Source organism: Varanus komodoensis, unplaced genomic scaffold, assembly GCF_004798865.1.
Source record: "Varanus komodoensis strain SLA01 unplaced genomic scaffold, ASM479886v1 scaffold49, whole genome shotgun sequence".
NCBI lineage: Eukaryota > Metazoa > Chordata > Lepidosauria > Squamata > Varanidae > Varanus > Varanus komodoensis.
Window position 1 is genome coordinate 3,204,018 of NW_025336072.1, and position 16,556 is coordinate 3,220,573.

The 16,556-nt window shown below is 45.4% G+C and overlaps 1 protein-coding gene across 3 annotated transcripts in view; it reads right to left on the reverse strand.

The window, feature by feature from the left end:
- Positions 1–16,556, reverse strand: part of ADAM12 (ADAM metallopeptidase domain 12) — a 342,499-nt gene that overhangs the window by 86,304 nt on the left and 239,639 nt on the right. For all 3 annotated transcript variants that reach the window (XM_044445563.1, XM_044445564.1, XM_044445565.1), the window contains exons 14-15: positions 7,492–7,600; positions 7,192–7,390 (exon numbers count right to left, since the gene is read on the reverse strand). In XM_044445563.1, coding sequence (XP_044301498.1) covers positions 7,192–7,390; positions 7,492–7,600 — 308 coding nt within the window. The remainder of the gene's footprint in view (positions 1–7,191; positions 7,391–7,491; positions 7,601–16,556) is intronic.

The following is a 16,556-nucleotide window of genomic DNA, read 5'->3' on the forward strand; positions in this document are numbered from 1 at the left end:
CTTATTCTTGTTCTAATAAGGCTGTCACCAACTACAGTGGATTCTGCTGGACTCAGGAAATACAGAAACTCATATTACCACTAACTTGATAAAAGCCCAAACTTCAAGAAGATGTAAACATAAGATACTTTCTACAAATTTTTGAACATAAATATTTTCCAAACTGAAGCATTCTTGAAGTTATAATATATACAGCCCAACATTTAGCCACCATTGCTTGCTTGCTAGCTCTCTCCTTTCTTCCTATGACTCTCTTCAAAAGTTGTACAGTAGTCCCTGGGTTATGAATATCTGGGCTACGAACAATGTGTACTTAAGAATGTGTGGACTGCCATAAACTCTATATGAATATCTCTAGAAAAGCTGTAGTTTCAGGGAAAAGCAGGTTGCAGTCACACATATGGGTACTGCGCCTGCGCAGTGCCTTTGGCCGGAAGATTGATAGCTAATGGTTTTTTGGCGGGAAGCTCCGCTCCCCCTCCCCTCCCCCTCCCCCCACTCCGCTATAAAGAGCGGAGTGCCCGCCGTTTTGTTCAGTCTTTGCGACCGAACGTACAGTATCTGAATAGATTTGTTTTGTGTGTCGGTACCGTAAAGGAGATGTTCGGTACCGAAGATGCCCTCTCTCATCGACATTGAGCTTTTGATGCATCCACTCACCAACACTGAGCGGGGCCGGCGGGCGGGTTGTGTGACTGCACAGATGGCCACTCGAAGAACATCAGTTACAGGTAAGCAACCTGCTTTTCTTCGTTGTGGCCTCTGTGCATCACACATATGGGTAGATTAACAAGCTTACCATCAAAAGGAGGAGGGAAGGTGTCCTCATCGAAGGACGGAGGAGAGAACAGCTCTACCGAAGGAGCAGTCCCGTTGAGCCCAAACATCGAGACGGTAATGCTTGGCAAAAGTGCAGGGATTCGCCCAAGTAGCGGCTCTGCAGACATCATCAATCGGAACCCCGGATGCGAATGCAGAAGATGTAGCAACAGCTCTAGTAGAATGGCCTCGAGGAACTGAGGGCAATTCGAGCTTAGCTAACTGATAACACAAGACAATAGTGTGAACTATCCATTTAGAAAGCCTTTGTGGAGTGACTGGGTCGCCCTGATCTCTAGCCAAATATTTGATGAACAGTTTATTGGATCGCCGACTAGACTCTGTTCACGATCGATAAAAGGCTAAACAACGCCGAATGTCGAGGGAGTGCAAGGATCTTTCCAAGGGATTCGACGGTGATGGAAAAAAGGCAGGCAGTACAATGTCTTGTCCTGTATGGAAAGGTGTAGAGACTTTGGGAAAGAAAGATGGGTCGAGATGTAAAATGACCTTTTCTCTGTGGAAGTTTAGATAAGGAAGGTTGACGCAGAGGGCACGAAGTTAACTGGCCCTCCGGGCTGACGTGACAGCTACAAGGAACGCCGTCTTCCAAGAAACTAATTGGAGATCCACAGTCACCAAAGGTTCAAAGGGGGCCTTCATAAGGGCCTGTAGAACTACAGAAAGGCTCCACGTGGGCAGAACCGGTCTAATTGATGGATTAAGATTATACAGTCCTTTCAAAAATCTCTTGAGGATAGGATGAGAAAATAGAGGTGATCTGTCGACTAAGCCATGGTGGTAGGCTATTGCGGCTGTATACACTTTAATAGAAGATGGCTTCAGTCCAGAGTGATGCAACTCCAGGAGGAACTGAAGAATTTGTTCAATTGATGAGACAAGTGGGGAGAACGAATGAGACTCGGCGAAGGCGGAAAAATGTTTCCATTTAGCCATATATGACTTCCTTGTGGACGGCTTTAGGGCAGAGTCGATAATATGCTGAATCTCAGGGTGCAAGAGCGTTGGGTTCGAATTCGACGGGGCCTGTCTCGAACCGGATGGTACAGAGAGACTGTGGCAGTGAGAGGCACCCGCATGGTTGGATTCGAGAATTGGAACCGAAGTGGTCGAAGTGATCGTCGGTACCGATGGATTAGTAGAAGCTGTCGGATTCGAGGCTCTCGAATCTGTTGTCGGCCCCAATGGAAGGTCAATCATCGAATCCGCCACGCTGTCAGGTTCAATGAGAGCAAGTCCGGGTGACGAAGTGTGCCGTCCTTTTGCATTATAAGATATGGAAGTGCTGGAAGATGAAGAAACTCCCCGCGGGAGATGTCGAGCAGTTTCGCAAACTACGCTTGACGTGGCCACCAAGGGGCAACTAGTATCCCCGATGCACAGTCGTTCACTATCTTTGCCATGACCCTCATCAGAAGAGGGATCGGAGGGAAAGCATAAAAGTTGATGTTGTCCCAAGGGATCATGAATGCGTCCCCTAGGGATGCTTGTCCGATTCCCGCTCTCGAACAGTAAGTCTCGCACACCCTGTTCTGTTGGGTAGTGAATAGGTCCACATCGGGAAACCCCCAGCGCCTGAACAGGTGGTTGTGCGTGCGAGGATCCAGTTCCCACTCGTGTGAAGTGAAGATGTGTCTGCTGAGAAGATCCGCATGTACGTTGTCTGTGCCGGCCAGATGAACGGCCATCAGAGTAATGTGTCTCTGAATGCACCCATCCCAAATTCTCATAGAAAGCCTGGCTAAGGTCGGTGACTTCGTCCCTCCTTGCTTGTTCAGATAAAAAAACGGTCGCTATATTGTCCGAAGTTATCTGAACGATCTGATGATGAAGGAGGTCTTCGAAAGAACGAAGGGCCTTGAAGACTGCCAGCAGCTCTAGGAAGTTGATATGATTCGTGGATTCTAGATGAGTCCACGTTCCCTGGGTAGACAGGCCAGAGCATATCGCCCTCCATCCTAGGAGAGACGTGTCGATACCGAGAGTTATCGTAGGAGGTCGCGCCCTGAAGGGGACTCCCATCACGAGATTGGTCGGTTTCAGCCACCAGCACAGGGAGTGGAGCACGGAAGACGGGATCCGAATCCGTTTCGGTTGTGGGTCCCTTTGTGGATGATACACCTTGTTGAAGAATAGTTGTAATGGGCGAAGCCAAAGTCTGGCATGTGGAACTACGGCAACTGAGGAGGCCATATACCCCAGGACCCTCTGGATGGATCTCACCGTAACCGTTCTCTCTCGTCGGATTCGATGGATATGGCGAGCGAGAGTCTGCTGTCTGTCCTGAGGGAGGAAGGCTTTCTCTAACGTCGAATCCAAACGGGCTCCAATGAAGGTGAGCGTCTGTGTCGGAAGAAGAGAAGATTTCTCTGTATTAATACGTAGGCCCAGACTATCTAGTAAGGTATGGGTTGTATGGATGGTGTCTAGGATTCTTCTCTGGATTGCGAGACCAACAGCCAGTCATCGAGGTACGGGTAAATGTGTATGCCCTGAAGGCATAGGAAGGCACAGACAGGAGCCATGCATTTGGTAAAAACTCTCGGAGCCGTAGCCAGTCCAAAGGGTAGAACTCTGAACTCATAAAGTTGGTTTGCAACAGCAAAACGAAGGAAACGCCTGTAAGTTGGATGAATTGAAATATGAAAGTAGGCGTCCTTCAGGTCCAGCGAGGCGAACCAATCCCCTCTCCTTAACAACGGCAAAATGTTTTGAAGGGTGGTCATATGAAACTTTCTCGGTATAATAAACTTATTCAAGTCCCATAAATCCAAAATCGGATGTAGACCACCATCCCACTTGGGGACCATAAAGTATCTGGAATAGAATCCACGAAGTCCGTCAGATGGAAATACTTGACGAATTGCTCCTTTAAGGAGAAGTTGATGTATTTTGTCAAGAAGTACCAGCAAACATGAAGTAGACCGGGTCGGACTCGATGGAGGAACGATGTTGCATTCTATTCAATAGCCGTGTTGAACGATGGATAATACCCACCGGTCAGATGTGATAGACTCCCAAATGGGGAGTTGGCTTCGGAGCCGATCCCCAGATGAGAGGGGGGTGGGTATTAAAGGAGCATGAGGAGTGGTTCGCCAGTCCCGTCAGCGCTGCCTCCGATCGTCGAAACGACGGCGGCCCTGTTGGAAGCGCTGTTGGGGCTGAGGGTGGCGGCGCTGTTGTTGCTGTTGTTGCGGCTGCTGTCTCTGCTGGTAGGACTGCCTGTAGGATGGCCGATTCCAGGACCACTTACGTCTGTTGTGTGACTGGATCTCCATCCTGCGCGCCGTCATTCTTGACTCATGTAGTTTCTTAAGTTTGTGGTCGGTACGTGAATGGAAGAGCCCGGATCCATCAAAAGGCATCTCTTCTATTCGCTGCTTGGTTTCCTCCGGGAAATTACAATACCGGAGTCATGCGTGTCTCCAGAGGGAAACGGCACCGACCAAGGCCCGGGAGTCAGTGTCCACGTGGTGACGTGCCATGGACAACTGCTGCACCACGACCTGCATGGCTTCTTTGATTAGGACCTTTGCAAGGTCACCCTGGTGGTCTGGGAGGGTGGAGGTGACGTTGTGGAGGCACTGCATAATAAAATATTGATATCGCGCCAACGTCGCCTCGTAATTGGATATGCGAAGTCCTAAGCCCGAGGCAGCATAGACTCGCCTGGCCAGGGAATCTATTTTCCAGCCCTCCTTATCCCTCAGCGCTGTATGTCCTCTCGCCTCTCTGCCTTGCGAGGATTCAACGACCACCGAGTTTGGTTTCGGGTGCTTTAACAGGAAGGGGATGTCTTCTTCCCGGACCCTTTACATAGACTCATACCTCCTGGACGTCGGCTGAGGATGTGAAGGTAGGTCCCAGGGCTGCGTCATCGCCTGCCGCAGGGGGGTTATGAGCGGCAGAATGATGGAGGTCGATTGCTCCCTGTGGACGACGTCGTAAAACTTGTCCGTCGACGGTCCCGGGCGCTGGGCAGCGTCGATGTCCAGGGACTGGACAAGCCTTGACATCAGCTCCGCGAAGGAGACGTGGGACTCATCGGGTGATGCAGGATCCTGGGATGTCACCACGATGTCCGGGGAGGTTGAATCTACTTCAGAGTCATCCGAATCAGCACCGTAGTATGGTGGGGCAGAAGATGATGACTCCGCCGGCGAGAAGGAGCGGCTGCTTCCGCTTTGCGGGGATCGAGGTGGCACCCTCCTCAGATCCACTGATCGCAGTTGGTCATGGGGCGGAGGTGAGGATTGCACCCTGGGAGCAGGGTAGTACCCCACAGAGAGCGGGTCTCCCAAAGGTTGGTAGTAGGGACGAAGCCAACTCTCCAGGCGTTGCTCTACCGAGTGGCTCCTCTGATTCCCTGGTGGGGACAGGCTAGCTTCTGTCTCCAATGTCACCGCAGGCATCGGTGTCGGTGACCTCGCCCTAGGAGGGGAGTCCTGGATTTCCCCATCCAAAATAGACCCCCATAGAGTTGGAAGGGGTGCAAGCGGGAGGTCAACTGCACGTCGGGGAGACCCTTGAGGGGTAACCCGCATGGCCTCCTGAAGGATCAGTTTGGGTGGGGTCGGTATCGTAACCGCCACCGGTACCGAGGGTCCCGTTGGCTCCAAGTCCCGATGTTGGGGGCGGTCCGTGGACTTCGTCTTCTTTGGAGGCTTAGAGGCCTTCTCCTTTCTGGCCTTCTTATGGCCTGTCGGCTTCTCTTCGGCATGCTTCCGCTTCTCATGCCTCTTTTTTGGTGAAGCAGAGGGGGCCACCGAAGCGGATGCACCTTCATCCGAAGGGCATGAGGGTGGAGCCACAGAAGCGGAGCCAGGTTTTGGGATGGAGACAAGTGGGTCTGATTGCATCAGAGCCCTATCCCAAAGGAGCCTCCAAAGCCGGTTCTCGCAGTTCTTCCTAGCCTGCTTTGAGAAGGCTAGGCAATGAACGCACTTATCCGTCCTATGCCCCTCTCCAAGGCAGAGGAGGCATAGGTCGTGCGGGTCAGTAGGTGCCATTTTTGACCCGCAATCCACATATTTGCAGAAAGCCGCTCGCTGCGCCATTGCAGAAGAAAAGAAGAAGAAGAGAGATAGTGCAGAGGGTAAGTATATATTTTTGGTTTTTTTTTTTTTTTTGATAGATCGAAGAAAGAAATAACAAGAGAAAAACTACAAAGAAGCGGGAACGAAGAAAGGGGAAAGTAGTATAAGGGCAATATATAAAGAGAGAACCAAGAATAGCCAAAGCGAAAGTCGAAAGTGGCACGAGGCACAGCGAATGGCGGTCGCAAAGACTGAACAAAATGGCGGACGCTCCGCTCTGTATAGGCCACAAGGGGGAGGGGGAGCGGAGCTTCCCGCCAAAAAACTGTTAGCTATCAATCTTCTAGCCAAAGGCACTGCGCAGGCGCAGTACCCATATGTGTGATGCACAGAGGCCACGACGAAGAACTATGCAATGTGTTTGGTGACACATCATCATTGGCCATGCAGTTCCCTACAGACACAGTATTTATGGCATTTCATTGCAAGCATTGCCTTGAGCATACTCAAGCCAGTGTGTTTGGGGGCACATGTAGGGTGTGTAGTTCCCCACTCCAACAAGACAATAAAACCCTGACTCCCCAGCACTGGGTCCATCTCCATCATCATCAGTTAATTTGAGGCTTCATATTACCTCAAGAATGTTGTAAAGTGTTTTAAGAACAGTTTTATAGTTTTTACAATATATATCTACATCCATACTCACAGATTCTCTCTCTCTCTCTCTCTCTCTCTCTTTCTCTAACTGTAGCTACTTTATCATTACTGTATTATTATCATTATTGCAATGCTGTATTGTATTTAAGATCTTTTAGTGAATATAGGTGTTTTACTTAAGTTTTACTTTTTATATGCATAGAAAGGTTTGTACACACACACACACACACACACACACAAAGACAAACATTTGGGTTACTCATGTGATCTGACTTTCATACAAATTCAACTTAAGGACAATCTCAGGGATGGAACTCTTCTGTAACACAGGGACTGCCTGTAATTTGTCAGTAGCTGGCTGTATCATGTCCATTTTTGCAGACAGTATATATTTCACTGGCTCAATAAATTCTTCTTTCAGCATTTTTATGTAGCAATTGATTGCTAAGGCCTTCTGGCTAAACAATAAACTGATGTCATTCATTTTCGATCAACACTTGGGCATACTTAAAATAGGGCAATTGTTTGCATAAGCATCTTCATTTGGTCTGCCAAACTGTCCAAATAGAGAAAATGAGTTTTTTCTTGTGTGTTTGTTTTAAGGAGTTGACCTACACACAGAGAGATTGGATTGCAGGAAAGGATTACTAAACCTTACTTTTCCATCTTCACATTTTGTTCCTGCCAGGACAAGACCAGGATCAGGCATGTCATCCCCCAAATAAACATGGGTTCCACGGCATAGAATTTTGCCTCCTTCTTGCAGTGGGATGTTTGTTTCTATAGAGACAGCATTGGTACCAATTACAGGTCGATTTGCTCCCCCTTGACACTGAATCTTTCCACACTTAGCATCTCTAAAGGGGGAGAAATAATGTAAGTCAGTAGAATAACTTTAGCATCTACCACCTGCATGACTTCAGCCCATGCTTTGACTGCATGCAAAAAGATCTTGTACCTGGGTTCACATTTGGCAAAAGAGCTCTTGGAATCCTTGCCACAGTTTCCATAAGGATCCCCTGCAGAATTGACTCTCTCAAAGCATATCCCAGGAGCAGGCTTAGCACCTGAAACAGAAGCAAAAACATTTTATCTTAGAAAGAATATGAGGCCCTGGAGTTGTCACCCTGGCTGGGAAGAATAGAGGAAGAAAATCCAAGGAAAATGTATGTGTTTTCAGATACTGGGCTCCAAAAGCATGAGTGGTAAGTGGCTGTGGGGCATTGTCCTTCTCCATTAATTTCTACAATCCCCTTCAAATAGTTGGCTTGCTCCATGGTGAAGCTTAATGCTTAAAGGTCCTCCTGCCGGCTGTAATTTCAGAGATCCATGGTAGTTTCAGGAGCCTTACAGTACTGCATGCTTCAGCTCATGCAACCTCCTCCTGTACTCCTTATCTGAAAGGGACCAGCGATGGATAAGCCCACTTAGAACGATAGGGCACATCCATGTTCATCTTTTCAATTTTATTGACATTTTCCACAATGAAATGAAAGAAAAACAAACATGAAAATGAAAGTAACACCTAGTTGTATAAGCATATTTAAATTACGTTGTGTCTAAGGTTTACTTTGGCCCATCTCTATTATCATGTGAAAGGATGCCATTACCATAAGTGAACTGCTGGACCATCCCTTCCCATTCTGATACCCTCCAGATGTTGGTTATTATGAATGTTTAATTGCTGGGGCTGCAATCCTGGGAGTAAGCCCCATTAAGTGGGATGTACTTCTAAGTAAAGACACTCAAGTTGCAACCATCAACACACCGGTCATGGAAAAAGTTGCATTCAGCTCAATGTGATTTATTGTAAGTGAACAAATTTAGGGTTGGTGGCCCTGCACTTGCATGATTATAGCCTGAAAATAAACACAGACAAAAAGAACACACACAACTTTAAGGCTGTAATTGCTCATTTAGGGCACAATCTTATGCATGTTTAGATATTTTAAAAATCCTACTATTCTCAGCATGACTGGCTGGAGGGCTGTTGGGAGCTGTAATTCTTTTTTTCTTGTCTAAATATGCATAGAATTGCACCTTTAGTCTCCAGTACCTTCTCCCAAGGATATATTGGGAATGTCCAGCTGCTTAGAATGCACAAACCCATATATTGCTCTCTCAGTATGGGGTGAATGGCATGCATGAAACAGAAGCAATTCTTTAATGGAAAATGTCTGCTTTCCATGCATCAAATTATGCAGAACTACATATCTGTTGCACTATAGACTGATGGTATGAAGGAAGACAAAGATTGACGTCTCCAGGAAATCAAAGAGCTTCAGTATTATTGAATCTCTTTCTGAGGTTGGATATTCATAAGATTGGATAGTTTCTCACACAGTTAAAAAGCACTAGCAATTAATTTTTCTTCACATGTATATAAATAAAAATGAACCATAAGCAATAATCATAACTCTACTGATTTTCTCAATAAATTTTGCAGGATGGTGGTATAAAGTGAACTTTAATATTCTGATCTTCTTTGAAGTGCCTTTCTTGTTTGCTCAATGAAAGGCAAATATTTTTAGTAGAATATCTAAGAACGCTTTCTGATGAGTCAGGCAGTGAAGGAAGACTTTCTTCTGAATGATTTTTCACTTTCAGGCTTGAAATCCATACTAACTGGGGCATTTTCTCACCTACATGACCTAAAAAATTTGACGGTGAAAGGACATTTTACAGACCCCCTCCCTATCTCCTGCTGTCATCTGAGGCCCAAGAATGTGGACAAGGTGCTTGGTCAAGTCCAGCCCACCACCTGTATGCTTGCCCCTTATCCCTCATAGCTCATTACAGCAACTAAAGCAGGGATTTTTACCTGGGTCCAGGAGGCTGTGAATGTGTCCTTGAGCTGGGGTGTGGTGCCTGCCTGTTTAAAATAGGCTGCAATTAATCGACACTTGAAAAAGCCTAACCTGGACCTAGAGGATGTTAACAACTATAGGCCAGTGGCCAATATCCCCTTCCTGGGCAAGGTGCTTAAGCAGGTGGTGGCTGAACAGCTCCAGGTACTTGCGAATGAAATTGTTTACCTAGATCCATTTTAATCAAGCTTCAGGCTTGATTTTGGTATGGAGACTGCCTTGGTCGCCCTGTGGGATGACCATTGTTGGGAGATAGATGGGGGAATGACCCTGTTGATTTTCCTGGACCTCTCAGTGGCTTTTGATACTGTCATCCATTGTAGACTTCTGGATAGGTTAGCTGAGCTAGGAGTGGAAGGCATTGCATTGTTGGGGAATTATTGCTCTGTGCCTTGGTAGTTATGCCAGGGACTAAAACAGGATTCTATTTTATCCCTTATGCCATTTAACATCTACATGAAACTGCTGGGGAGGTTTTCCAGAGGTATGGGCTGTGGTGTCACTATGCAGATGACATTAAGCTCTACATCTCTTTTTCCTCAAACCCAGGTGAGGCAGTGGCTGCTCTGAATCAGTGTCTCTGCATGATAAAGGATTGGATGAGGGCCAACAAACCAGGACTCAATCCAGATAAGATGGAAGCGCTGTTAGTAGGGGCTGGATGGTTCAACTGGTTCTGGATGAAGTTGCACTCCCCTAAAGGAGAAGGACCCAGGAGCACTCCTGGATCCAGAGCTGTCACGTGAGGCACAGGAACGCTGTTGCACGCAGCATCTTTAATCAGCTTAAGCTGATATACCAACTGCAGCTCTATCTGAACAGAGAGCCTAGCCACAGTGATCCATTTTCTCATGCCCTCTCTTTTGGCTTACTGCATTGCAGTATTCATGGGGCTACCTTTGAAAATGGTCTGGAAATGTCAAATGACCCAAAACAGTGCAGCAAGACTGTTAATGGGAACTGGCTCATGAGAATACATCATGTCAGTCCTCCTCCACTTATACTGGCTGTTGGTTGATGTCTGGGCCTGATTCAAAGTGCAAGTACTGACATTCAAAGATTTAAAATGCCTGGGCCAGGTTATCTGAAGGATTGTCTCTTCACGTATATATCTACCCAGAACCTGAGGTCATCTTCATGGGTCCTTCTTCAGGTTCAAAGGAAGTGAGGTAGGTGACAACCAGGAGGAGGGTCATTTTGGTTGTAGCAACCTATTTTTGGAATAAGCTCCCCAAAGAGGTCTGCCTGGTGCCTACTTTGTATTCTTTTCAGCACCCGGTAAAGATCTTCTTATTTTTCCAGCATTTTAGCCAACTAAATATTTCACTTTGATTTTATATATACCATTTTATTTCTGTACTGTTGTTTTGCTTCTGTGCTGAATTGCAATTGCAGTTATGGTTTTCTTCTTTTAATTTTATTTTTGGGCGTGCTGTTTTACCTTTTGCTGAATTTTAACTTTTGTTAACCAGCCAAGGAGCCTTGGCTTTTGGGCAATATATAAATGAACAAATTATTTAAATAAATAAATACTGAATACATGCATTGGCTATCATAAGAATTCTTCTTCTAAATGAGAGCAATGACCCAGCTAATAGTGTTCAGCGATGGACACCATACTTTAAGAAAAATTTGGATAATTTGGGATGAGTACAGAAAAGGGCAACAAAGATGATTGCGGACCAGAAACTAAGTCCCATGATGAAAGATTGAAGGAACTGATTTTTAGCCTTGAGAAGAAAAGGCTGAAGGTGGATAGGATAGCATTTTTTAAACACCTAAAGGGTTGTCACACAGAAGATGGTTGCAACCTGTTCTCTACCATTCAAGACCCTAGGACAGGAAATAATGGGCTTAAGTTACAAGAAGTCAAATCCCATTCACATCAGGGGAAACTTGCTGTTCTTATTATTTAGAACATTCAGGCAATGGAATCAACTGCCCAGAAAGATGGTGGGCTCTTGATGGTTGTGAGTATTCAAGCAGATTTTAGGCAGGAGGACACAGTAAGAAGGCTTCCATCATCATCATCATCATCATCAAACCAAAAACCAGAAACTAAACAATTTGATGCTGAAAACTTTCAGTGAAAGTGACAGTAAACTGTCCAGCAAAGTACCATTTGTCCATCTCTGCTAAAGCTAATGACTGTTTATAAACTTGACCTGTATGCCTGTATATTTCATTTCACAAATCCACTGAAGCTAGTTTCTCTCTACTTGTTTTCCATATGCAGAGAAACCATCCTGAACAGCAGCTGGATTTTGTATTTTCAAAAATGGAGGATCACTACCATTGTCTGTGTCTTCATGCCAACAGTCCTAGGAACAGCCCTAGGTGCGACCTGAGATAATTACAGTCCCTGGTACAGCTTGACTGTTGCTTCAGGCGGCACTCAAATGGCAATTCTATGCCTGAAATGTGAGCTCTTCTCCTTCCCATTTTAGTTACTTAGTTTGGCTGGAGGAAGAGCTCTTGAGACCTCAGAAGTCTGCATACTCTCTTGTGACCATTGAGTTGCCCTAACAAAGGCATTGACCTGATTGTGAAATAGAAGTGAATTCCATTAACTAGGCTGTAAACAAATCATAAGGATGCAAGATGTGGGGTTCCCCCTGATATTGCCCCCTCTGATCCATAATTTAGACACTTTAGAAATGTAGTCCAATTTCTATTATTTTGAAATAGTACCTCCCCCCACCACACACACACAATTGTGTACACAGAACCAGTTGCCAGCTTTTACCTTCTGAATCAATAATGCCTACCTTCCTCAAATGACATCCTCAAATGCAATTAAACAAAATAGAGAGCTGGGGAACAATATTTTTCTGGTCCTGCACCAGTCTCTTTAATAGTAGCCTGACCTGCACACAGATGAATTCAGCCTAGTGTGTTGCTAAGTGTGGGGAAAGCTGAAGCTCAGTTTCTGTACTTCAGGCTGCTAATAAAAGCAGAGTGGGGCTAGCAAAATGTGGCTACCTTGGTAGAAGTGTTGCCTAACCAAGAAAATAAGAGGAGGTAAGCCTGGGACTGCAGGTGGTGTAGTGGTTTAAACCACTGTGCTGCTGGGCTGGTCGATCAAAAGGTTGCCGGTTCGAATCTGCACAATGGGATGAGTTCCCATTGCTCCGTCCCAGCTCCTGCCAACCTTGCAGTTCGAAAGCATGCAAATGCAAGTAGATAAAAAGGTACCACTTCAGTGGGCAGGTAACAGCGTTCCGTGCACTTCGGTGTTTAGTCATGCCGGCCACATGACCACGGAGACTGTGTGCGAACAAACGCTGGCTCCCTCGGCTAGGAAACGGAGATGAGCACCGCCCCCTAGAGTCAGGCATGACTGGACGTAACGTCAAGGGGAAACCTTTACCTTAAGCCAGGGAGAAGCTTGGGACAGAGTATCACAGTCACTATGAACCTGGGATATGTTGTAGCTAAGCTAGGGCCTGGTGAGAAACAGATGAAAGAAACCTGTCATAGAGAAGTATGGACTAAGGTGAGCAACCAGCCTTGGATGAAGCAGAGAATATAAAGCACAATGATGGGTGAAGGAATCAATGACTTGCTAGCCCTACAAGAGAACCTTGGTGTGGATGCATGTGCCTTATCCTCTAAGATTCCTGAAAAGGAAGAAAATTAGATGTGTCAATGGATCTGCAACACATCTTTTGGGCCACTACAGTTTCATGGAACTTTGCCCCAGTTTCTTCAGTTAGACTTTCTTCAAGGTAATGAACCCAAAGCAAAGAACTGGAGGTCTGCAGAGGGTCAAATGGGCACTGCTGCTTTTGATTCTTTAAAGGAGGCTTAGTTCAGGCCACTAAGGACCAAACTATTGACAGGAGTGGGAAAAAAGCACCTGTTGAGAGTCCTTTGAGGGTGTACAATCGAAAGAACACCTACAGTTTACTCAGACATACAGGAAATGCATTCATCTTGTAGGCAGTCCTTCAAGGGACTAAAAGATGGGGCCTGTCAAGATTTACTGATTAAAGGAGGGGTCAGAGATCAGGTGGAGGATCATGCACACAGTATGCTAGAGGCATGTTAGAATAAAACAAAAGAGATGAACACAATGCAAAAGAGAAGAACCTTCAGGAAAGGCAGACACTAGCATGACCCAAAGGAGAGACCTTTCAGGGTAGGGACATGAACATTTCTAAGGTGTACCGTAGGAAGCAAGACTTGTCTAAAGCTCTTTCTTACAATGTCAGGCTTTTAGCAGCCATATTATGGCAAAGCATTTGCCCATTTTGTCCTGGCAGTATCTTATTCCACTTGAATAGCCAGGAAGGGGAGGTGGTGGATGAAAGCACTCAAGCCAAAGTCTGAAGTTCCTTCATTCCCTCATAGCAGTTTGGCCTGAGGGATTTCTAAAAACATCCAGGCACTCCCTTCATCAGTTCCTGGTTCTGCTTCATTCATGCAGCTCCTGGAACACTATTGGAAAAAGAGGAGCACAAAGACTCCATATGTCTTCAACAGCTAGTAGGTATGCTGGTGACTACAGGTTTGCAGTGCCCCTTCTGCAGAAGGGTGTGTGAGCACAGATTGAAGCAAACAAGTTTAGGTTCAATATGTAGGAATCTCTTCCCTTTCTACCACAGTCTGCTCTGTATCAGCTTTCCAGTAGTTACTGGTGGTGCTGCTAGTGGAAAGGTCGAGCATTCCAGGGTCTAGGCATCCATTTCCTACACATAACTGAAGAATCACCATTAGCACCACATCTGAACTTTGCTCTCATTTCAGCCCACTTTGCAGCACTCTTTAAGAAGTGGGTGTGGAACCTTGGGATCAAGGGACAGATGTGGCTCTCCAAAGGTTCTAATCCAGCCCTTTGGGGTTTCCTAGAAAGCCACTTCCCTTCTTCCAGCTCCACCCCTTCCTCCAGCCACTTACTGTTTGTTGGTTTCTGAGCTTTTGTCAGTTCCCTCTCCTCCATTTTAAGAGCTTGAAATGCTTCTCCTAAGATCTAGTTAGTTACTGGCAATAAGAGCTTTAAACTAGAACATGCTTGTATTTTGTTCTCCCCACCCTTGCCTGCTTCTGCCTTCTATCCTGTCCATCACTGGCTGCAGCCTCTCAGAGCTTACCCAAAATGGAATTTGGCTTTCTGACTGAAAAATGGTTCTGCTACCTTGCTTTAAAAGGCATTTAGCAAGCAACGTCTTGAAAAATGCTCTGTCCATGGGATATCTTTTCTATCTGGCTATTCATGCTCTGGTACAGTTAGGGTGAAGAATTAAATAAGCTTTTACATTTGCAATGTCATTTTATTTTATTTGGCTTCTTGTATTTCTCCAAACCATTTAATTTCTTTAAACTGTGAGCCTTTGAGAGAACAGTATTGTTATTGTTGAGAAAAACTGCTGTAAGACCTCTGAGCTCACAGGATGGTGCAGGGCATAAATCAAAATCAATTGGTGAGTAAGAACTTAGAATGACCACCTTCTCACATAAGGTGAAACTTGACTTGCAGACAAGACAGCATTGCTGAGATGGCCTATTTCACATAGCTGGAGTATATAAGTCTAAGTGACATTCCCAGAAAGAACAAAAATCACATCCACCCCTCTAAGAGTAAACCTGGATTAGCAACATTTTCCCTGAATAATATGTGGTCTCAAAGCCAAAGCCTGACACTGCATTTTATTGCCTAATTGGAAACACAACATTGCTCTTCTAGCTAGTGATTCAGGCTGAGGACACACAGTATAAACTGTTTGAGAGAACTGTTTCCCATTGTGTCAACTGGGGTCAGGCATCATGGCACCAGTAGGTACCGCTGTGCCCCTGGGCATTTTTCTTGCCAGTCACTGAGATGCTTATACAGTGTAAGTATTTTTACTAGTAGCTAGGGTTGCTTCTGTGGTATGTCTAACCACCAAGATGGGAACAAAAGGAAAAGGGGCTTCTGTTTACTGGAGGTGAGGGTAGAATGGGTGCACATGACCTAACCCCTCTTTCAAGCCATGCTCATCTCCAAAAAGCATTTGGCTGTTTTCGCATTATACAAGACTAGTCTATACAAGACTAGTCTTGTATAATCCCACATTGATACTGTCATGGTTGTAGGTATATGCATGCAAATATAAAGATAACAGATGGAACTACTGGGTTAAAGAAACATACCAGAAACTTCAGAAGACACTTAAGGAAACAAACCATGGCATTACCTTTCTTTGGGAAACCCATCTATCATAATTCTAGGAGCTAAAAGCCTTGTCTCTCTCTATTTTGTTACTTGAAGAAGACAAAAAGATTTGTGAAAGTTTTCCAGTGGATATTAAACTCATTGAACTGGATGAACAGAGTTTATTTTGCTTTGGCATTGCCAATCAGAGTTCGGTGCCCCAGTAATTAAGGTCCGTTCAACCTTTCTGGGCTGAAGTTTCCCCTACCCTAAAATAATGAAATCACCTGTTTCAAATTATGCCTGGTTAAAAAGGCACAGGAGATAGTGTTGACCTGGATATGTTTTTATTCCAGATGAGTAATTTCCTTTTGTTATAGCAGAAACAGGCAATTTTCAAGTGGTCTTGCATGATTGTATGACCTGAGCAATTAGTTTAGTAATCTGCAACAGAACAGGGTGGTTGAAAAATGAATTAAAGAAATGTGTGCGGGGGAATTGAGTTTTATAGAGGACTGATGTGAAATCCAGCAGATCTGCAGAATTAGACAGCTTTTCCATATGCTAAAGTGCAATGATTTTCCAGTTTTATTCTTCCATCATGCCATTGGTCCTGAACTCACAATAAAGGCAGTTTTTCAGATAGGCAATATGTAATCCATTTCAGCTGCTGCCAGTCCCTACCAATCCACAGTGACGATAATCAGTATGGAGTGAACAGTCAGCAGTGCTGACTTTCCATGCTCACTACAAGGATGTTCTCAGAGGAGATGGGGGTAGGAGTTGTCTTTTTCTTTTAGGCAGAACACAGCCTGCACTGCTAAACCACCAACATGGAAACAGCTGCCTGGAATGCATCTTAACAAACAGGCATCTACAGTCACAGAATGGGTTCCGAATGATCGTGTGTGGCACATGCAGCAGGGGTTACCTCTTCCATGAAGCTTCTTCTGAACCTTGTGGGCTGCTCATGAGCCACCACCAGTGAAACTGTGATGGCACAAATTAAACCTTTAAAGCATG